The 22,945-nt window shown below is 41.3% G+C and overlaps 2 protein-coding genes across 7 annotated transcripts in view; one reads left to right on the top strand and one right to left on the bottom strand.

Annotated features, from left to right (window-relative positions):
• The window catches only part of LOC139139117 (protein sidekick homolog), a 112,178-nt gene extending 90,445 nt beyond the window's left edge, over positions 1–21,733 (bottom strand). For 3 of the 4 annotated variants that reach the window (XM_070707907.1, XM_070707905.1, XM_070707901.1), the window contains exon 1: positions 21,595–21,733. The gene's annotated coding sequence lies outside the window, so the exon portion shown is untranslated. The remainder of the gene's footprint in view (positions 1–21,594) is intronic. The other variant, XM_070707902.1, reaches the window with a different exon arrangement.
• LOC139139119 (tartrate-resistant acid phosphatase type 5-like) overlaps positions 1–22,945 on the top strand; it is a 33,834-nt gene that overhangs the window by 4,833 nt on the left and 6,056 nt on the right. The window contains exon 1 of one of the 3 annotated variants that reach the window (XM_070707909.1): positions 21,961–22,204. The exons of 1 other annotated variant lie outside the window; for it this stretch is intronic. In XM_070707909.1, the coding sequence (XP_070564010.1) occupies positions 22,132–22,204 (73 nt within the window). In that variant the 5' untranslated portion in view covers positions 21,961–22,131. One more of the 3 variants, XM_070707911.1, reaches the window with a different exon arrangement.

The following is a 22,945-nucleotide window of genomic DNA, read 5'->3' on the forward strand; positions in this document are numbered from 1 at the left end:
TGATCGACAAATAATCCTGAGCTTGAACGTGACAGCTCGCCTTCTCCGGGAAGTTATGCATCCGGCCAGCTGCCCATATGGCCGGGTGCATGAGATTGTTTTCAAGCGACGGCGGCAGACCGTACGGGGCTCTGGATATGACACTACCGCCGGTGTAGCTGTAATAACTGTTGCGTGTTTTTAATCACCACGGAACGAAGTCCGAGGTCCGTGCGTCCGTTCACGCCTAGTACCCAACCCATACAGATGCACGTCGATTTGTTTCACAATGCTTTCAAATTTGGCCGTGTTAGAGGACTTTATAGTTTACACCTCCATAGACTCCCATGTATAAGGCAGTTCTCCATAGATTCGCATGTATGATGCCAAGAAAAATAAAAATTTAGTTTCTCATCGTATTCATATTGCCTAAAGGATGCAGTGACACAGTTTTTTTGTCCCCACGGATAAAGTCCAGAGGGCTTATAAATTTGATGTTTAAACTTAAACTAATTTCTGTCATATAATTACCTACCTGTTTGTACTTATAGGACTTCTTCTCTAACTGCTCTCTAACCGCAGATAAGATCTTTTAAATCTCGCCTAACACCCCTTGGTCTATGCATAATTACCCACGATACACCAGTTTTAATCTGCAGCATATTGTGAACTCACTAGAACACTGCATGTATCAACCTTTCCTGAAGGTGAAAGCCACCCAGAAAATAGGGGTAATAACTCAAGGATTACCATGAGAAAATAATAACCAATGGAAATTACACTCACGGCAAATAAATACAAACAAACCGTGGGGAGGAAGGGCGGGAGCAAACAGGTAGGTAATTATATGACAGAAATTAGTTTAAGTTTAAACATCAATTCTGTCACCAATTACCTACCTGTTTGTACTTATAGGACAAACAACAGAATACCACAGACCTTAGGAGGCTGGGACAAATTATTTGCCTGAAACTACCTGTTGACTGACCGATAGCGGGCCAAGAGAATATAAACCCTCTAATTCCGAGGCCATGTCACGTAAATAAAAGCTAATGAAAGAATTAGCTGACCGCCAAGTTCCTGCACGAATGACTTCGTCTGCAGGCACTCCAGCTGATAAAGCCCATGATGTTGACAGGGCTCTAACCTCATGAGCAGTCACATTTGAAAGTCGTAAATTAGTAGAAGAACTTTCTGAATATGCCCAGCGTACAGCCGCAACTATCCACTTCGATATGTCGGCAGCTGAGCAATCTGTTTAGGAGACGGAGGAATAGGTAGAAACAGTCTAGTTTCTACCTGCTCGAAAATGCTCTGTCCGTTTTAAGTACCAGCGGAGAGCACGGACTGGGCACAAAACTCTCTCCTGTGGTTCAGGGCCTGTGAGTGTGTCAAGTGCTTTGATGATAACAGGCTGTGCTACTGAATCCAGTGCTTGGTTCTTGGCCAAGAAACCTGGTCTAGTGCGCAAAACAGCTTCCGTTTTGCTAATAGCCAGTAAGCCCTCATCCACACCAAAAGCGTGAATTTCACTTCTGCGTCTACCAGACGCCAGGGCTATAAGAAACACAGTCTTATACGTTAGAGCCTTAAGGCTAGTAGTATGTAGTGGTTCAAACGGGGGCTCTTGCAGAGCCCGCAACACCAGTGACAAACTCCACTGAGGGACCAATTTTCTTCTCGCTGGTCTCTCAATCATGAAGTTTCTGATCATAGCGGAGAGAGAACTATTATGACCAAAGTCCTCACCTCCTAAGCCTTTAATGGTAGCTGAAATGGCAGTACGATAAACAGCAATCGTACGGGGAGAAAATTCTTTGTCTCTAAAAAGGAAAAGAAAAAACTCAGCTAACTGTTCTACAGAGGCTTTGATTGGAGTAATCTTCCGTTCACCACACCAATCACAGAACTTCCGCCATTTGTCTTCATAGGTTGCCAGAGTACTGGCTCGCTGTGGTCTGGCGATAACGGCGGCAGTTGCCTTAGAAAAGCCTCTCTCAATGAGGGCTTGCTCGACAACTTGAACGCGTGAAGGTGGAACACGCTTGGTTCCGGGTGAGTTAGGAGTGTCCCCTGGGATAGCAGATCTTCTCTTTGAGGCAGTTTCAAAGGGAAATCTATTATCAGATCTAATAGCATCGGAAACCAAGGCCTTTTCGGCCACAATGGGGCTATTAGAGTTATAATTGTCCTCTCCTCTGCTAACTTCTTGAGTACTAGTGGAAGCAGTGGTAGAGGGGGAAACGCGTATGCTGTTATGTTCTCCCAAGACATTGATAGGGCGTCTACTCCTACTGCTCTGTGATCCGGTATCGGCGACACAAAGAGCGGGAGCTTGCGATTTCTGAATGTTGCAAATAGGTCTAACATTGGGGTTCCCCAAATTGCAAATATCTGGTTCACAATGGTCTGAGGTAGTGCCCACTTGTCGGTTGCACGAAGCGGTTCCGCGATAGGGCATCCGCTATGTGGTTTCGTTGCCCGGCAGATGCCGGGCTTGGAGACGAACATTGTGATCTTTGCACCACATCAATAGATTCCACGCCAGGAAACAAAGGGTGGAGATCTCGTCCCCCCCATTTTGTTTATATAGGCAACTACCGTGGAATTGTCTGTATTGACAAGGACACTCTGGTTGGCCACTGAAACTTCGAAGCGCTGAAGAGCTAAGAAAACGGCTTGTAGCTCCAACCAGTTTATGTGCCTCCTGCCCTCGGCCACTGTCCACTGACCTGCTGCATACAGGTCGTCCAGATGCGCACCCCATCCTGTGGTAGAAGCATCTGTAAAAAGGAACTTGTCGGGCCTGACAGTTTTCAGCGAAACACCCCGCTGTAAATTCTCCGTGTCCTCCCACCATAATAGGTGGTAACGCAGGGCAGGTCTGACAGGGATCGGATATGTTATGGCATGCCGATTTGGCCGCCACATTGACAGGAGGTACAGCTGAATTGGGCGTAAACGAAGTCGAGCCCATGGGACGATGTCTATCATGGATACCATCGTCCCGATTATGCCTAATAATACTCTGGCAGGGACTGACGGCTGTGGGAGAATACCGCGTATTAGAGACAGGAGTCTGTCTATGCGATCCCGAGTCGGTGAGACTATGCCTCTGTCTGAGTGCAGTCTCATTCCCACGAAAACCATGTCCTGCGACGGGGTCAGAGACGATTTCTCCACACTTGGTATGAAAACCGAGGTGGAGAAGAGTGTTCCAAGTCAACAAGAGATGCTCCAAGAGAACTTCCTTGGTCTTGTTGCGAAGCAGCCAGTCGTCTAAGTAAGGGTGTATTTTGACTGACTGTCTGTGTAGGAAAGCCACCACCGCAAGAACTACTCTGGTGAAGACGCGTGGTGCCGTTGCCAACCCGAAGGGTAGGGCCGTGTACTCGTAAACTAGTCCGTTGACTATAAAACGGAAGTACCGGCGAAAATCTTCGTGGATTGCTATATGAAAATATGCATCCTTCAGATCGATCGAAATTAGCCAATCGTCTGGTTCTATAGCGGCTAGGATCGACCGATTTGTCTCCATCCGAAAAGAATCTACCTTTAAGAAACGATTGAGGTATGTGAGGTTTAGGATGGGCCTCCACCCTCCTGTCTTTTTTGGTACCAGAAACAGGTGGTTGTAAAACCCTGGCCCCTCCAGGGATGGGTTTACACGTCTTACCACATTTTTGGACACCAACCCCTGAACTGCTTCGGTGAGTTGAGGGGTCTGTGTTGTGTTGAGGGGGCGAAACTTTACCGGGGTACAAGCCAGGGGGGGCGGATGAGTGAACTCTGGCTTGTAACCCTCCTTTACTATATTCAATACCCAATGGTCGTCTGTTATGGCATCCCACTTGGGGCCAAATTGACAGAGCCGCCCCCCCACTGGAATGTCCGGTGATGGTAAGGACGGGAGGGGAGGGAGCCCGTCAGGACTGCTGGCTGGGGTGACCCATTCCCCCAGGGGTAGAAGAGGGAAAAGGTTTCTTAGCCTTACCCCGATTTGATTTGTTAAAAGGCCGAGCACGCGATTTCTGTGACTGAGGGCGTGATTTGGCCCCTGTGGCTCCACCCTTAAATTTGTTAGTGGGTTTTGACACGTTAGTAGCTTTTGCACCACTCACTCTCTGTTTATTCCTTTCGAATAACCAAGCATTATTTTGGCACTCCTGGGTAGCCTGCTTGGCTAGGTCTGGTAAAGTGCCAGCAAACAGATTCTTTGGGGAAAAAGGTGCTAATCGAGCCTTCCCTTTTAACTCATCAGACAATTGAACGGAGTGGCGACTCAAAAATGCATCGCGTTCAATAAGATGTAGGGCCACATGATTTCGGACAGCAAACTCAGAGAGATGATTCACTGAATTAGCGAGCGCCCTAAGAGACTGCTTAGCTTTATCAGGGAGTTGCAAAGCTTGTAATTCACGCACAGTTAACCCCAAAAGCCAGTCAATATATGATGCTGCACGGATGGTCATATTAACTGTGTCACCCAGCTGGCGAAACATTGGCATATCAATCGAAATGGTCTTAAAAGACGACGACTGATTATCCACAGTAGAGGCGTCTTTATCCAAATGAGGGAGTCCCCCGGAAAAAGAGAGGCATGAGTCAGTATGAGTCTTATAATATTTATTTTTTAAACTTGACCTTGCCCATGGATACTTGCCGATTGGCAAAGGGTTAGAATCTTGCACTTCTCCTGTTACTTCTCTCCTAACTTTTTCGAGGTTTGAAGTGATAACTCGAGAAATGGGTAATGACCTGTGAGCAACCTGCTTCTCTGGGCCATTAGACAGTTCCGAAGCAGTGACTGACTCAATCTGGGCAGGTGCCTGAGGCTTAGGACAGTCACTACCAAAAGCTTCATATACCCAGGAAATGCACTGTGCAAAATTTGACTCCCTAGGTTTAGCTTGTGATTCTGCTACGCTAACCTGGTCCTCTGGCAAATCGGAATCATGTTCCGGTGCCTTAGCTATAGTCTCGCTAAGGACTGATTGCGTTGGTTAATATTATCCGACTGATAACCCTCCAACTCGACATCCACTGAAGGGGCATGTAGTTGGATTATCTCTGGATTGTGATCTCCCTCCCCCTTTGAAAGTGAATGGACTGGCCCTGAAGACTCACCCTCACTTTCTACCGGGGAAACATATCTCTTATGAGGGTCCCTTGAGAGCGAATTCTCAGAATTAGCATGGGGACGAGACAAGGAAGGGCGCGGCTGTAATTCGATCGACGCGTTCTTACTGCCGGATGCCGCCAAGTGCTGAGTCATCGTCCGGGTTCCCCTTCCTCATGTCGCGCAAGAGGGAAAAATCACTAGCGCTACAAGACTCTTGCCCCTGACGCAGAGTGGTACGTGCATCACACGACGCTCCCACTGGGCCAGAATTCTGGGGGCTATGCCGAGAAGGCAGTCTCTCAGCAAAATGAGGCCGCGTAGCGGTACCGCCCAATCCAGCATTAATCAGCATCTGCTGCTGAACTGATAGTGACTCCGCTATGGCGTGCAACGCCCCGCTCAAGTCATGGTCCCGTTCAAAACGCCTAGACGTTGAATAACGACGTCTGGACCTCGGGAAATCATCATCAGAATCAGAATAGTCAGAATGATATAACCCTGATCGATGATAATAACCGGTCTCTCTCTCAGGTGAACGGAAATCGTGTCTAAAACGCTTAGGTTCGCGTCTAGATCTCCGGTGCTCGACCTTTGGGTCGAAGGTCGGGCGGTCTGGAGAGCTCAATCGAGCCCCATAATCGTCATACCGATAGGGCGATTGATCACGCTCCCTGTAAGTTCTGCAAGGGGAGCGATGACGTCTACCCTCAAAACGCTGAGGCGGAAAATCATTACGACGTAGGCCTCGGCTGGAGCGAGAGATATAATTCGGACTAGAACGTCGCTTCGGAGATCTTTCGCGGCGTAAGTCCTGCCTAACTTCATCGTTAGGTTTGCCTACACTAGGTACCGTGACCTCTCGGGTTTCCTTGGTACTACTGTCGGACATATCGATCGTTCTCCCTAAACCTGAACCACTTACCTTATCCGCCTGACCAATCGTCGAGTCTTCCCAATTCCGGGAAGCCGACTGCCGGTCGGAGGGATCAATATTTTCGTTGGTCAGAGTCATAGGAACTTCACCGTCATCTGAACCAACGATTCTGCGTTCCGAACTTGCTAGCGTAGATGGAGAATTCACCGATCGTTGGCTAGCGAACGCAGTGGGAGAAGAAATATTGTTCCAATCAAACTCAGACCAATTATGACAAATGTCACAAGTATTGGACCGATTACAAGCGCGGCAAAGATGGCACTTGTCGTGCCGATCGAGGTTCGACATTTCATGTCCGCAAACACCCTCACGTCGGACTTGCAAGTTCATGACGTAAATAATAACGAGAAAGCTGGCCGACGAAACGAAAAGAAAAAAACGAGAATGGCGATTGGGAAAAACGATACGCCTGATAACCCAAAAGGCGGGAAAGGCACCAATCGCCGGAAAACAAAGAAGAACAAAGTCTTCAAAGAAGAACAAAGGCGATGTAAAGAACACAAAAAACGGCACAACAATAGTGAAGATACACTTAGCTGTCTAGTGAGTTCCCGAAAAAAACACCGAAAAGCGATCTAGAGTGGATAAAATCCAAGCGGTAACGAGAGCTTCTTCAATACACGTCCAAGTGTAGTGAGCGCAGAGAAAAAACTGGTGTATCGTGGGTAATTATGCATAGACCAAGGGGGGTTAGGCTTAGGCAGTTAGCAGATTTAAAGATCTTATCTGCGGTTAGAGAGCAGTTAGAGAAGAAGTCCTATAAGTACAAACAGGTAGGTAATTGGTGACAGAATGGCTCATATCCGTCCGTGAGTCCATCAGTGAGTCCATCGGTTCACGCAGGATATCTCAGACATTTTGACAAAATATCATGTGGGACCTTGGTGACCTTGACCTCAAATATACATTATTGTCCATAACTCAGTAACCACAAGTGCTAAACCTTTCATATTTGGTATGATGGGACACCTTATGACGCCACATATTGTACCCCATTAATTATGTGCATATCTAATTATGAGCGAGCCAATAGAGCAAGAGGTCTGATTTCTGGTATATAGGGATAAGTTAACAATATAATTTGTTTGACAAAACTTCACGTGACCTCAATGACCTTTGACCTCAAATATACATATTTGTCCACAACTCAGTAACCACAAGTGCTACACCCTTCATATTTGGTATGAAAGGACACCTTATGACACCATATATTGTACCTCATTAATTATGTGCATATCTTATTTTGAGCGAGCCAATAGAGCTAGAGGTCTGATTTTTGGTATATAGGAATAACTTAGCAATACAATTATTATAACAAAATGTGACATGACCTGAATGACCTTTGACCTCAAATATATATATTTGTCCACAACTCAGTAACCACAAGTGCTACATCCTTCATATTTGGTATGATAAGACACCTTATGACACCACATATTGTACCTCATTAATTATGCGCATATATAATTTTGAGCGCGCCAATAGAGCTAGAGGTCTGATTTTTGGTATATAGGAATAACTTAGCAATACAATTATTTTGACAAAATGTCACGTGACCTCGAAGACCTTTGACCCCAAATATATATATTTGTCCACAACTCAGTAACCACAAGTGCTACACCCTTCATAAATGGTATGATGGGACACCTTATGACACCACATATTGTACCTCATTAATTATGCGCATATCTAATTCTGAGCAAGCCAATAGAGCTGGATGTCCGATTTTTGGTATATAGGGATAACTATAGGGTAGAAATCTAAATATGCCCATCTAAATATTAGACATCTACCATCGAGAACAAAAGAAATTTGCTGTAATTTGAATATTTAAGGAGTTTAAGCAATTCCCGCTATAAATAAAGAACCCCTGCCTCAAACTCCACAAAAGTTGCTAGACATATTTTGCCGTTGTCATGCCATTGCTTTGTTTAATAACCAGTTAATCAAATGCCTCATTGACAGGAGGAAATTCAAGACCATATTTGAATAGTAGTATATATTGTCCTCAAAATTACTCTATCACGGCCCAAGTACTCATTGCCTTCAGCAATACTGCCTTGTTGTACTTGGGCCTCAGCCCAAGTACATTTGTTTTCATTCCGTGGGAAAAAACTCTGTAAGGTATAACCATTTCTGGCTGAGACCAGGGAGGGCAAAATGTCTTGGCTTCATCTTTCTTGGCATAATAAATGGCGTAATGATGCTAACTTAATGGAAGTGCTGCTCTCAGCCAGTCATGAATAAGTGAGATGTGAATATAAATGCTTCTCTATCTGAGTGTTTGCCACAAAATCTTCTGAATATAATCAAAATGTGCATCGAAATGCAACAATTAATGCACCCTCCGTTTCCTAGGCGATGGCACGACCCTTGCTATACCCACTGGACGAGCCAAAGTGGGAGGGGTAATTTCACTTTGGTTGAACAGGAGGGCTCGAGACCAGAATTTAACATTTAAACTTGAAACATGTTTAATCGCTGACAAGATGTGGACTAGTGTTAATCAAAGTGAAAGTTTGAAAAGGAAAGGTTTTATATCCCGGACACAATGAAAAACATTACGACTGGAAACTGTACCCCCAGTTGAGAATAGTAATGCCCACAGCGATGGAGAACACTTATCCTTGAGCTGAGAAAACCAGACCATCATTTCGAAATAGAGCTGCAGATTCGAGAAGCTCGTTCAAAATAGCTAGGTACACCCCATAAAGGGGTGGTTTCGAGTTTTGAGGGCAAATTTCGCCTCCTTCATTATAGAAATCGTACGTTTGTTTTTCAAGGAGAACACACCATTTGACACAAAATTTGCATGTAAAGGGGTCGCCAGTAAGTACGTGGTCAAATCTGGCATATGAAACAATATGAAATGTTGGTAAAGCCAGTCCAAAATAAACTGATTTGAACTTTTGTGTTTTGTAATTTATACCACTGCAGTAACATTACCTTTTTTTGACAACATCACACAATGTAATACGTTTTGAAACTGAATACTCCGACGTATTCTGTGTCTCCTTTGCTAAAAAATACGGTATGCCGATTACCATGTAAGGAGATGATGACGTCAAGACAGATTTGTAGTGCGTTGGGTCCTGGATGGTGCACGAAGTTTTGTCGAGGTAGCTTGTGTATTTATTTCCTAAATGGGAGAGATTAGGGTCGATCTAAACGAAGGCCGAAGAATGTTATGATATTCTAAGCGAGCTGAACTCTAACGCGAATGGTTGGATAATTTGGAGGATGTCTAGAACCGGGGTCTAGAATGATCTCGTCGAGTCATTAAGATTATTTGGCGGTCAGTATTGAATTTCAACTGCGTCACAAGTTTGCGAAGTGAGTATTCCGCCGAACGGTCAACGAACGATGTTTTAGAAATCTGGAGACATGGCACATCGCATTTTTATTTTAGTATTTTATATTTTACAAAAGATTTAAGAAGCAATGATTTTGTCGAAAATTCTGAAAAAAAATATAGGAAGATTTGATCGCGAACACATTTTCACTTGGGGTCAACTAGCCCTGCGTACGATGCTGTGTGTTCCGCTACAGCTAATCGCCCGGCTCACCACAGCCCTGCAAAGACCCGTACGTAGGGTCGGTGATTTCAAATCCATTTTGGGACTTCACGTAAAAAGCCAAATTACTGCCGAAATTCAGCGTTCTTGGGCCCAAGTCGTATCCCAGCCTACCTCAGCTACTCGATCGCTTCCAAAATTCACTTCTCGTAAATAACCGTCGATGTCGGCAACTCTATCTCGCTAGCCCTGAGTACGATGCTGTGTGTTAGCTGTAGCACATAGCATCGTACGCAGGGCTAGGGGTCAACCGGATGCGCTATTTTGCGGGTTGCGGGCATGAAAAAATGTGTGTTTTTTGATACCATTTTCGCCCTTCTCACACTTCAGATTAGTTCAACCGCCGATAAAAGCACAATTTTCAAAATCGTTTTCAACGCCGTTTCAAATAATTTTATTGTGGTGAACACGATTATAGTCCTAGGAAACTTTTCAAAGTCACGCTGGATCAAATGCTTGAAGGGGGCATACCGGCATGGAGCGACTATCATACTGCAGGTGCAAGTCATACGTTCATGATATTAGGAGATAAATTATTGAGAGCTGCAGAACACAAACTCATCCAAAAATATTCTATTAGATCGATTCCTGAAAATAAGGCAACGCACCGGCGTGTTTTTCCCACTGAAATTCTCGCGTAAAATGTTAGCAGAATGTCGTTCTCTGAGGTCGCGACCTCGCTTGAACCGAAACGGCAAAGTAAACTAAGTCCTTTGTTGTACGTCTTTTTCTTTTTAAAGATTTCATGAAAAATACACGGCATTTACAATACACATCACTTCTACGCTTTTTTAAGTCAAATCTTTCCTTATGCATTGCATTTAACTAGGCATTGTTTAATTTTCTGTATGAGTTGCCCTGGAACCGAATTGTGAATGGATGCAGTACAAAGAATTTACTTCCTATGGCCTGATACTAGAAATGTAACAATTTTCATTCCGCGATAAGTGGCGACATTTCCGAGGCGCGATTTTTTTTTTGTCAGTCTGGTATTACGTATATTTCTCACTCACATCCATGGCAAGAAAGAAAAGTGATTCAGATCCCTAATTATTTGTAATGGCCAGGCAGCTCGGAATAAATAAATTGGTCCTCGGAATCGCCGCTTTTAGTTTAGCAGATTTTGATTTTTTCAGAAACATGACGTATTTTCACCCATTTGGTTTGGTCTGTTATAGCATCTTTAGTCCAAAAAATCAAGTTTACAGCATTAATGTTTTCAACAGCCTTCAAATATACAGTATTACGTTAAAATACACCATATAGTAGTGTTTCATTAATTTTAACCATCGTGACCTGATGTTGAAATATGGACTTCGCAGGAAAGGGGATACTGTACGATAGACCTGATCATCATTATTGATAATAGACACATTCTAAAGGTTTTATTTCTTATATACTAAATGCCATATTACATATATTAGAAATCTAGCCATAATTCTAAAAACCCGCAGCCCGCAGCCCGCAACCCGCACTTTAGCAGATACCGGGGTCAACAGGGGGTCGCAGCCATGTTGCCTCAAAACTTATTTCTGTCTGCACTCAAAACTAAAAAATGTCGGATATGAACCTGAAAAATCGATGCAATTTTGTCAAAATTCGGCGAAATTTCAGCCTATAGACAAAATTTCATCTAGGTAAGGTAAATTTACTGAAATTTGATCGACAAATAATCCTGAGCTTGAACGTGACAAGTATCCAGCTGCCCATACACAGTTGCCCATATGGCCAGGTTTATGAGATTGTTTTCAAGCGAGCGAGCCAATAGAGCTAGAGGTCTGATTTTTGGTATATAGGAATAACTTAGCAATACAATTATTTTGACAAAATGTCACGTGACCTCAATGACCTTTGACCTCAAATAGATATATTTGTCCACAACTCAGTAACCACAAGTGCTACACCCTTCATATTTGGTATGATGGGACACCTTATGACACCACATATTGTACCTCATTAATTATGCGCATATCTAATTCTGAGCAAGCCAACAGAGCTGGATGTCCGATTTTTGGTATATAGGGATAACTATAGGGTAGAAATCTAAATATGCCCATCTAAATATTAGACATCTACCATCGAGAACAAAAGAAATTTGCTGTAATTTGAATATTTAAGGAGTTTAAGCAATTTTCACTATAAATAAAGAACCCCTGCCTCAAACTCCACAAAAGTTGCTAGACATATTTTGCCGTTGTCATGCCATTGCTTCGTTTAATAACCAGTTAATCAAATGCCTAATTGACAGGAGGAAATTCAAGACCATATATTGTCCTCAAAATTACTCTATCACGGCCCAAGTACTCATTGCCTTCAGCAATACTGCCTTGTTAGGTATTTAAAATCATTCTCATCAAGGCATGTTGAATAACAATGATAACAATAATGAATTCTAGCCTTGGAAAAACTCAGTTGTCGATAACAACTTCGGACATGCTCAGGTCTGGGCATTTTACTGACAGAACAAAGTCATTGAAGATAAAAGGGTAGTTACAGCCACTGGGGTTTAATCCAGAATTTTTTGGACTGACAAACAGCTAAAATTAATGGCACAATTCAACATATATCGATTGGTATAGTGGTGATAAAACAAGAAAGAGGACAAATTAAGTCAGCCACAGGCAGTCAAAAACTTTCCAGAGGTCAGAAATCTGGCAAAAATAAATGTTCGCCTTAATAAGCTGAAACCTACCGGTACATGTATGCTTATTGTTGTGCTGTCGGTGTAGCCAAGTCCTCAGGCCAAATAAACAAATTGTGTGTTTTCGGTAATATGCCTCCGAAAATCAGGGTTAGGAACATGTCAGTTGAGGGAAATTTTTTAAAATTTCTATTTTTGTAGGCCGAGACCCATAAAATATTAAATTAAGAGAATTTACCTGAATTATTTTGAAAATGTGAAAAAAAATGTGCAGGAGCGGTGGCTTTTTTCAGCATCAGTCAGGTTATGGGAACACACATTTTTTTATTAGGGGACAAAGCCCTATGGGGCTTGTCCCCTATTGTATTTACTCTGGATCACTTCTTCTTCTTCTTTTTCCTCTTCTTCCGACAATTCTTTGCAAAGCTAGATCTCCAAAACCGTTGCGCGCAGCCTTTTCAAATTTGCAGGGCATATTAAGCATACTGAGTACTGGTGCACCTGACCCTTCATATTTTGATTGGATACATGACCTGGCTGTTATTAATTATTAAAAATTTTAATTTCACCTAATTTGCATAAAAATTGAAAAATCGAAAATCTGTTAAGAAACTTTTTAGACCATACTACCTAGATGCTACATACCAAATTTCAGGAATTTTCATCTTGCCGTTTATGAGAAGAAGATTTTTAAAGTATTATTTTTCTGATTTTTCAATAACCTTTGACCTCCCTATACCTCTGCAGCTAAGCTATACCAATGGCTTATTCTGGCCTATGTGAGAGTCGTGGGGGGCCGGGGGCTAGTGACTACTGAACAATGACCTACAGGGGATCAAACTGCAAATCAATATTTTGAGGATGAACTTGACCTATGACCCTGGCATGTTTCTCTACCACATTGATTATGCACATATGTAATTCCAGCCTTCAAACTAGTGCTAGAGTTCTGATTTTTGGTACACAAGGACATGTATCAGTGTTACGGTTTTTTAACAAAATGTCACATGACCAGCTAATCCTATACCTCATTGATTATGCACATATCTAATTCTGGGCAAGCCAATAGAGCTGGAGGTCTGATTTTTGGTATATAGTGATAACCATTGAAAACAATTTTTTTTCACAAAATGTCACATGACCTTGATGACCCTTGACCCCAAATATACATATCTGTCCATAACTCAGTAACCACAAGGGCTACACCCTTCATATTTGGTATGATGGGAGACCTTATGGTACCATAGGTCATGCCTTATTAAATATGCACATATCTAATTTTGGGCAAGCCAACAGAGCTAGAGGTCTGATTTTTGGTATATAGGGATAACTATGGGATACAATTTTTTTGACAAAATGTCACATGACCTCGATGACCTTTGACCTCAAATATACATATCTGTCCATAACTCAGTAACCACAAGGACTACACCCTTCATATTTGGTATGATGGGAGACCTTATGGTACCATAGGTCATGCTTCATTAAATATGCACATATCTAATTTTGGGCAAGCCAACAGAGCTGGAGGTCTGATTTTCGGTATATAAGGATAACTATGGGACACAATTTTTTTGACAAAAAGTCACGTGACCTCGATGACCTTTGACCTCAAATATACATATCTGTCCATAACTCAGTAACCACAAGGGCTACACCCTTCATATTTGGTATGATGGGAGACCTTATGGTACCATATGTCATGCCCAATTAAATATGCACATATCTAATTTGGGCAAGCCAACAGAGCTAGAGGTCTGATTTTTGGTATATAGGGATAACTTTGGGATACAATTTTTTTGACAAAATGTCACGTGACCTCGATGACCTTTGACCTCAATTATACATATCTTTCCATAACTCAGTACCACAAGGACTACATCCTTCATATTTGGTAAGATGGGATACCTTATGGTAAGATATGCTCTACCTCATTAAATATGCACATATCTAATTTTGGGCAAGCAAACAGAGTTAGAGGTCTGATTTTTGGTATATAGGGATAACTATGGGATACAATTTTTTGACAAAATGTCACATGACCTTGATGACCTTTGACCTCAAATATACATATCTGTCCATAACTCAGTAACCACAAGGGCTACACCCTTCATACTTGATATGATGGGAGACCTTATGGTACTATAGGTCATGCCGCATTTAATATGCACATATCTAATTCTGGGCAAGCCAATAGAGTTAGAGGTCTGGTTTTTTGGTATATAGGGATAACTATGGGATACAATTTTTTTGACAAAATGTCACATGACCTCGATGACCTTTGACCTCAAATATACATATCTGTCCATAACTCAGTAACCACAAGGGCTACAGCCTTCATATTTGGTATGATGGGAGACCTTATGGTACCATAGGTCATGCTTCATTAAATATGCACATATCTAATTTTGGGCAAGCCAACAGAGCTGGAGGTCTGATTTTCGGTATATAAGGATAACTATGGGATACAATTTTTTTGACAAAATGTCACGTGACCTCGATGACCTTTGACCTCAAATATACATATCTGTCCATAACTCAGTAACCACAAGGGCTACACCCTTCATATTTGGTATGATGGGAGACCTTATGGTACCATAGGTCATGCCCCATTAAATATGCACATATCTAATTTTGGGCAAGCCAACAGAGCTAGAGGTCTGATTTTTGGAATATAGGGATAACTATGGGATACAATTTTTTTGACAAAATGTCACGTGACCTCGATGACCTTTGACCTCAATATACATATCTTTCCATAACTCAGTAACCACAAGTTCTACACCTTTCATATTAGTATGATGGGAGACCTTATGGTACCATAGGTCATGCCTCATTAAATATGCACATATCTAATTTTGGGCAAGCCAACAGAGCTAGAGGTCTGATTTTTGGTATATAGGGATAACTATGGGATACAATTTTTTTGACAAAATGTCACGTGACCTTGATGACCTTTGACCTCAAATACATATCTGTCCATAACTCTGTAACCACAAGGGCTACACCCTTCATATTTGGTATGATGGGAGACCTTATGGTACCATATAGGTCATGCCTCATTAAATATGCACATATCTAATTTTGGGCAAGCCAACAGAGCTAGAGGTCTGATTTTTGGTATATAGGATAACTATGGGATACAATTTTTTTGACAAAATGTCACATGACCTCGATGACCTTTGACCTCAAATATACATATCTGTCCATAACTCAGTAACATCAAGGACCACACCTTCATATTTGGTAAGATGGGATACCTTATGGTAAGATATGCTGTACCTCATTAAATATGCACATATCTAATTTTGGGCAAGCCAATAGAGCTAGAGGTCTGATTTTTGGTATATAGGAATATCTAAGGGATACAATTTTTTTTGACAAAATGTCACGTGACCTCGATGACCTTTGATCTCAAATATACATATCTGTCCATAACTCAGTAACCGCAAGGGCTTCACCCTTCATATTTAGTATGATGGGAGACCTTATGGTACCATATGTCATGCCTAATTAAATATGCACATGTCTAATTTTGGGCAAGCCAACAGAGCTAGAGGTCTGATTTTTGGTATATAGGGATAACTATGGGATACAATTTTTTTGACAAAATATCACGTGACCTCGATGACCTTTTTTCCATAAATATACATATTTGTCCATAACTCAGTAACCAAGAGTCCTATACCCTTCATATTTGGCACGATCTTAGACCTTATGATGCCACATGCAGTACCTCATAATTGTGCACATTTCTAATTTTGAGCTAGCAATAAACCTAGTGTTCTGATTTTTTGTTGACAGATGTAACATAAGGAAAGAAAGTTTTGTTGCAAAAAAGACATGTAACGGTAATGACCTTTGCCCTCTCTGAATACATTTGCCTTCTTTTTCCCACTTAAGATTGCTTTGGCCCCGGCATTGCTGCTTGCAGCTATATTTTTATTTGGCCTTACAATCTGAGGGCATGACATTCCAAGATTTGCTAATGTCTCCCATTCACTCACCAGACAGATACTAAAATGAATAGCAGCCCGCATATTTGAGTGTCTGAGCACACAGACTCAAAACAATGGTATTACAGGAGCTAAAACACAAACAATAGACACAATACATTCAACTCACTTCAACTGCCCTGCTAATTAATAAGACAGATGGTTCAAACTGGAGTTTAATTCAAGGAATTCATCAGAAAGTCCATGTGAACCTAAATGATGAACTGCTGTACACTTTACAAACGGAATGCATCTCCGATATATCACAGTAAGTGAGGTTACCCACAATTCCCCTTGATTTGTTCACTCAGACATTTTTTGCTAAAGGCTTTTTCAATTTTATCAGTTTCTCAACAATTTTTAACTTACAATTTAAGTTCAGGATTATTTGTTAAAACTATATTCCAAAAGTATTGATTATGTTTAAAATTCAAGAGTAAATTGAATGAGAAGTCGATGTTTGGAGGTGCTAAAAATTGCACGTTTGTCAAGATAAAGTTATCAGCAACTAAGATGGTCTCATCACACCACCTGTCAGACATGCAAATTTCCTTTGTTACAAACATTAGATAAATTAAATACCCTTTCTTTTGCCAACAGAGATACAACTTATTCCTTTAGTTTCCTTAAAAATATTATGTATGGCTGTCAAAAATCTAGGTCGATAAAATTACAAAATTGCTATCTCCTCCGAGGGAAAGGGGTTGATCTCCTCATTATTCGCAGTGATAAATCAGAAAATTATGATTATCAGAACTATGTTGCCAGAATTTTGAAATATGGACCGAGTTGTTCTGTGTACAGAAGAAATTTGCTTCAGTTCAGTGAGTGATCTCCGTGTGTACAGATCATAGAGAATTGTGGGTAGCCTCACTTACTGTGCGATACAGATACTCCGACTCTCAAACTATTACCATTACACCACCTGTTGGGGTTCACTTTGAAGCTGTAGGAGAAAAGTTTCGGCTGACTCGCAGCGTGTTTGCAAGGTTATATCTGATTGGTCGATTGTCACTATTCACAGCAACTTAGGGAGTTTATTTGTATTATTTCATTATAACGGTACGATTCTGCCAACCAATTGGATAACAGCTTCGAAATCGCTGCGAGTCGGCCCAAAAGTTTTCACTGGCCTTTTTGGTGAAGATCAAAACTTTTCAATTTTTCCAACAGAGTTATCTCAGGGATGGTGACCGTTCTGGATTTTAAGTGTCAGAAAATGATGGGTACATGTAGTTTGTGTCTCCACTAGCAAATTTTGCACGGCGACTCCTGATTTTATTCTTCAGTTTAAAAGCGGATGATTTAGCATTTCCACTAGGAAAGTTTGAACAGAGGTTTAGGTTTTTAAATTTTGAGGTGCAAACTACATGTACATACAAAAACAAATAACTATGCAAGCTTGGAAGTTGAGGATTGCACAATTTGATGTAATGAAGGAACTCATCATGACTAGGAAAAAAGTTTTTAATTACCATAAAAAATTACAAACCCTTTCAAACTGCAAAAATTAATCAGACTGAAATCTTTGAACTTTTATACAACGATATGATATTGCGCTGTAACATTGCTGGCATGCGGCAAGAGTAACTCTGTTTGTTACCTCTCATTAAAAACGCCAGTCATCCATATTTACTCACAGAATGTAGGCAGCTATACAATATTGCCCATGAACTTGATTTTGCAAGGCCACCTGGTTTGGAAGAAGTGACTGGTTTCTAGTTCACTTGATTACCGGTGAAAGGTGAACTGCATTGTCAACTGATGGGGGCTATCAGTGTTTGCTTTGCCGTGGAAATGAAACCCTGTGTTAAGGTTACACACCCAGAACCCACTGACTCATGAACTGTGATGACCATCCAGGTCAAAAATATTGTTGAGATGCAGATATGATTGTGTGTTGCAACTGTTTTTTTAAGGATTCATGTCATGTGAGTAAACTCTTATCTGAACTGACCAACAGCTGTTGTCTGACTTGATTTGCGAACCAATTGGCATCTGGGGTGCCAGTATTTAACTTTAAGAATCAAATGGGAACCTGTGAGGACTTTTTTCGACAGGAGTGCATGTTTGAGTAAACATAGACCATCTATCACTGTCATTTTTGACAACGTTGTCATACAAGTACTGCTGCGATCATGATTATAAGAGGACAAATGATATATGTGTAGCCCCTCCAAGGGTAAACATTGCCAGCCATTGCACTGCAGCAAAGTCTGCTGGCTACAGTTGATCTACTGTTATGGTACTCAGAGTACAACTTAGTGAGTAGTTTTCAGTTGGCAGTCACAAACACTCACAAAGCAGAACTTCTCAGTTTGATCTCAGTCTTTTGATATTGAAATGTGCATATCACAAACAGAACTAGGCACCATAAATACACTTTTAAGGACAATTCACTTTACAAAATCTTGCCAGCAACTCGCAGGTATGATTTATATCCAAACATTTTTCACTTTTCACCGTAATGCTTCTTCAACATTTCTCAGGGTTTGTCAATCACAATATTAACGTTATATATTTTTTAGCTTACTTTTGTTGTATTTGGTACACTTCTCAAACCTGTCAAATTGTGATATATGTCTGTGTGTGTTTTTTGTTTGACCCTCATAATCCCATGCGAGCTCTTAACTATTCAAGTGACTTGAAATTGATATATACTCTTGAAATATCTGTTTCTATAGACATACATGTACCTCAGAAAGGGTCCTATACTTTACAGTAAACAATAGCAAAATTCATTGATTTAATGTCCTTTTAACAAAAACCCAGGTCCTCGGCCCTATTATGTCAGAGTTATACACTTTGAAGTGCCGTCATTGAATCTAATAATACTGCGTCTGGCTGTGGGCCCTTTGTTAAAAGGACTTCAGTGAAGTGTGTTCTTTCACTTTCAGCGTTACGGATACGTGTAACTTCACTCCGTCAAATGAAAAACTCTGCAATGTAATCTTTATAGCCGATTTCACATTATCATTTACAGTAGAAGGTACATGCACATTTTCTTCGGAAAATACACATAAAAATACTCATAATGCAGACATAAAAAGCGGCCGTCTCACTTTGTTCTACCTTTGCCTACAGTCAATTGTCTGTCAGTTTACTTGTAAAAGATACTAGACAGTGTTCTGGTAATAAAGATTTGTCTCTACGGGAGACAAGAGCTGCTGTTACTGAATGTTTTCCTATCTAATGAGTGATGCGTCTTTCCGTACCACCAGTGCCTGTGTTGTGTATTTCTGACTGATGACGAAAGCGTATTTTGTGTGGATTTCAGAAGAAAACCTGTGAGTGGTGCACAAGAAATGTACACGGTTATGTGACGTCTGCTGTAATCTGTCTATAGGTATCAAAATAACAAATTCTGGAAACTTTTCCCCCATTCAATACTTTACATTAGCTCTTCATGTATATTTGTAATGTGCCCTTAAAATCAGGAAAATTGTTGAAAAGCTGGAAAATCTATACTTTGCATTTTTGAGGATTAGTATAACTAAAACTGTATAATCTTTGTTTGTGTAAACTACATGTAGTTTTTACAGCAAGGAGACTTGGGTTGTTCCTTTCAGTATGTTTAGAACAAAAACATTTTATATTCAGATCATTTTTTATCAATAAAGTAAAACAAGTGTTGTAAACTCATTGTTTATCATTACATATTTGGCTGAGGTGACACCACGACTCATAGTCCTATGGCTTCTCTGACAAGACGAAAAGAGCTGAGGAAACACAAACGAGGGAGTGGCCCTGTGGGAGGGCTTCAGGGTGACAGCAATGTGATGTGAACTCGACTCTCCTCAAAAATGCAAGAAAACCATGAAGTACCATTGCTGTGGATCCATAGTCCTGCCATTCCCTGACAGTGTTTGTATTGGAAGGGGGGGGGGATTACAAACAGTCAGGGAGTGACACAGCTACAGATCCGTAGCAAGAAGTACCATTGTGCTGGTTAAGGTAGTAATGCACCTCAAAAGTGAAAGACTTGAACTTTTGCTAAAACTTTCCTTAATGAAACTTTCAGCCATTCTCTTACTAAATCGAGAATAAAAATCGGGGGTCACCGTGCAAATTTTGGTGCTAGAGAAACAAATAACCCAAGATTTACCGATATTCAAAATTTAAAATGGCCGTCATCTCTGTGTTAACTCTATCGAAAAAAATTACAATTTTTTATTTTCGAAAAACTAAGCCGGTAAAAAGTCTTCTTACACCAAGAGCTTTAAAATGAACCCCAACAAGTGGTGTATAAGAAAAGAATTGTAAAAGTTTGAGAGTCCGAATATCTGTCCCTGAGGCACGTTCTACCTTAATTTTGAGCATTCTTAGCTAGTTCACTTGAAAATAATTGTGTGAAAGTACATACAAACAATCATGAATCTAAAGTATTCACAAAACTGATTTTTTAAACATTTTCTATCATTTCTTGTGACTCTGTTTAACCTTTTAGGCATCTTCAGTGGCAGTATTTTACAGATATTTACACATATTGTTCTGGTTGAACAAAATCCATTGTTGTCAACTTTCACTTTATAAAATAGATGAGGTCATGGAGGTCTTTTTTACCTCTATTATTGCTAACATCCAGTCTGGGATCTACATTGTAATGTCTCAACTCTTGTAATACGGCAATAGCGGCTCCTTTAGACCCACCACTGCACTGCTTTTGACCAGCTTTTTCTTTTTTCATCCATAAATAGCACGTCTCGGCATTACACAGTTCGAAGAAGACAAGAATCTATAGACACAATTAATTACAAACTTTCGGTTTGCAACAAGCACGTCTGGGCCGGGCCGCGCATCCATTTACCCACTCATATATCATGTATATAGTGCAAGTGAAGGCATGAATTATACGTAGGTGTAAATGCTCCATAGTTACGAATGTGAGTTGCACCTTCGAATATTTGAAAGCTTCCTTATCCCCGGGTGTTTTCCCCTTATTTCACGAAGCACCATTGAGTTTGAGTTAATAGGCCTACCGGTACCAATACTAATGATGACGTTTTCTTCCTACCTCCATGATCCGACTAATTGCGACCCGTGAAAAATTAAGTTCATTTACGAAAAATATCAATAGGACATACAATAAACAGTAGTACGCTGTTGTTTGCTGTGTAGCTAGCAACATGCAACACAGCCTGACCTGCGTACACAATAATATTGAGGACGCTACGGTACGTGCCATGAATGCTGATCGACTTGACACCGCGTAGGTGTGTAGAACATGACTACCTACGGTGTATATGTTAGCGATAGCGGAGTCCGAAGTCCCCGACCGAAGTCTAACCGCAGCGTTCTTATGAGTGATAAGAAACTGGAGAAAGATCAGAACAATCAAGTCTACATACCCTCAATATTCATTCAGAGTTCACGATGGCTGTTTACCTTGATGTCATGCAGATCTCAACAGCTTTGAACGAAAACGAATGACTTGTCTGCTTCGCAGAATTGACGTTGTTTTTCAGAGAAACGCACCGATACCGGGATTTCCCGCTAAATAAGACCCCACAGCTTTCTGGAAATGTACAATACGTACCCTGCAATGCTACATAACTGTATACTTGTCATGTTGTCGAAATAGTAAGTGTAATCACCATACTGCTTTACATTTATAATATAAAATATGTTTTTTTTGCTTATTTTCTTTTCGACAGGATAGTGAGAAATATTGAATTGCGCACAATTGTAAGCAGTTAAATGGTCCAACGTATCAGTTGATAATCATGTGAGCTTTGCAGCTTTGATGTCATGTCGTGATAGAGTTGCACGTAAATTCCTTTGCAGTGTAGCTCCTCTATCTTATCTATGTTGAGTATCTCCCGCGTTTAATTAACAATTCGTGTGCTTGATATTGAATTGGGGAAACTGTGGCCGTGAATGCAGTCATGAATATTCACGTTTGGTTCGTTTGCGTGACAATTCTGTCATGTGTTTGCGACGTCCACAACGTACCAGCAGGTGAGTTGTCCTCAGACTGAGTCTGAGACAGAGCTTCCAGATAGAGCGCTCTCTGAACTGCTGAAAGTCATCAACGTACGGAACCTTTCAGTTGCCCACAACTTTACGTGACGATTTTGTTGAATGGGGGAAAGCTTGCTACGGAACCGTACCAAGCTTTTCCTATGATTGTCACCAGAGCGCAGTCCCTCTGGATAGAGGGACTGTGTATCTAGAGTGACGGTGGATTGGCCAATCAGCGCTACGCAGCGACGCCGCCGGTGACCAACTGGAAGTCAAACGCGCCGTGAAGCAAGTGTACATATCCTGGCAACCCCAACATGCGTCCGTGGTTACGCAGGCCATACTGCAGTACTGTTACCATGCAAAATCATGGTTGAACTACTGTCTATATGCTTTGATGGGTGCTTTTTTAGGTATGCGGCAGAAAAATTGCCAGTCATGAAAAGGTTAATAGTCACACATTTCATGTTTGCATGTATGATCATGTACCATCTTGTGGTACCTTCACAATTACAAGTGCCTGGACACCTGCCTGGAATTGCCAATGTGGTATGCATAGAGCGATGGGAAAGCTTCCTATCTCTCTATGTATACCACACTGGCAATTCAAGGCACCTGTGCATATACCATGCATTTACCCACGGTCCCTCACCGTGATTTACCACATTAGCTCTTCGTGACTGAGGGCTGTGCTTAACTGCCTGCACACACCATGGATGTACTATTTTTTACATCCAT

Source organism: Ptychodera flava, chromosome 8 (assembly GCF_041260155.1).
Source record: "Ptychodera flava strain L36383 chromosome 8, AS_Pfla_20210202, whole genome shotgun sequence".
Classification (NCBI taxonomy): domain Eukaryota; kingdom Metazoa; phylum Hemichordata; class Enteropneusta; family Ptychoderidae; genus Ptychodera; species Ptychodera flava.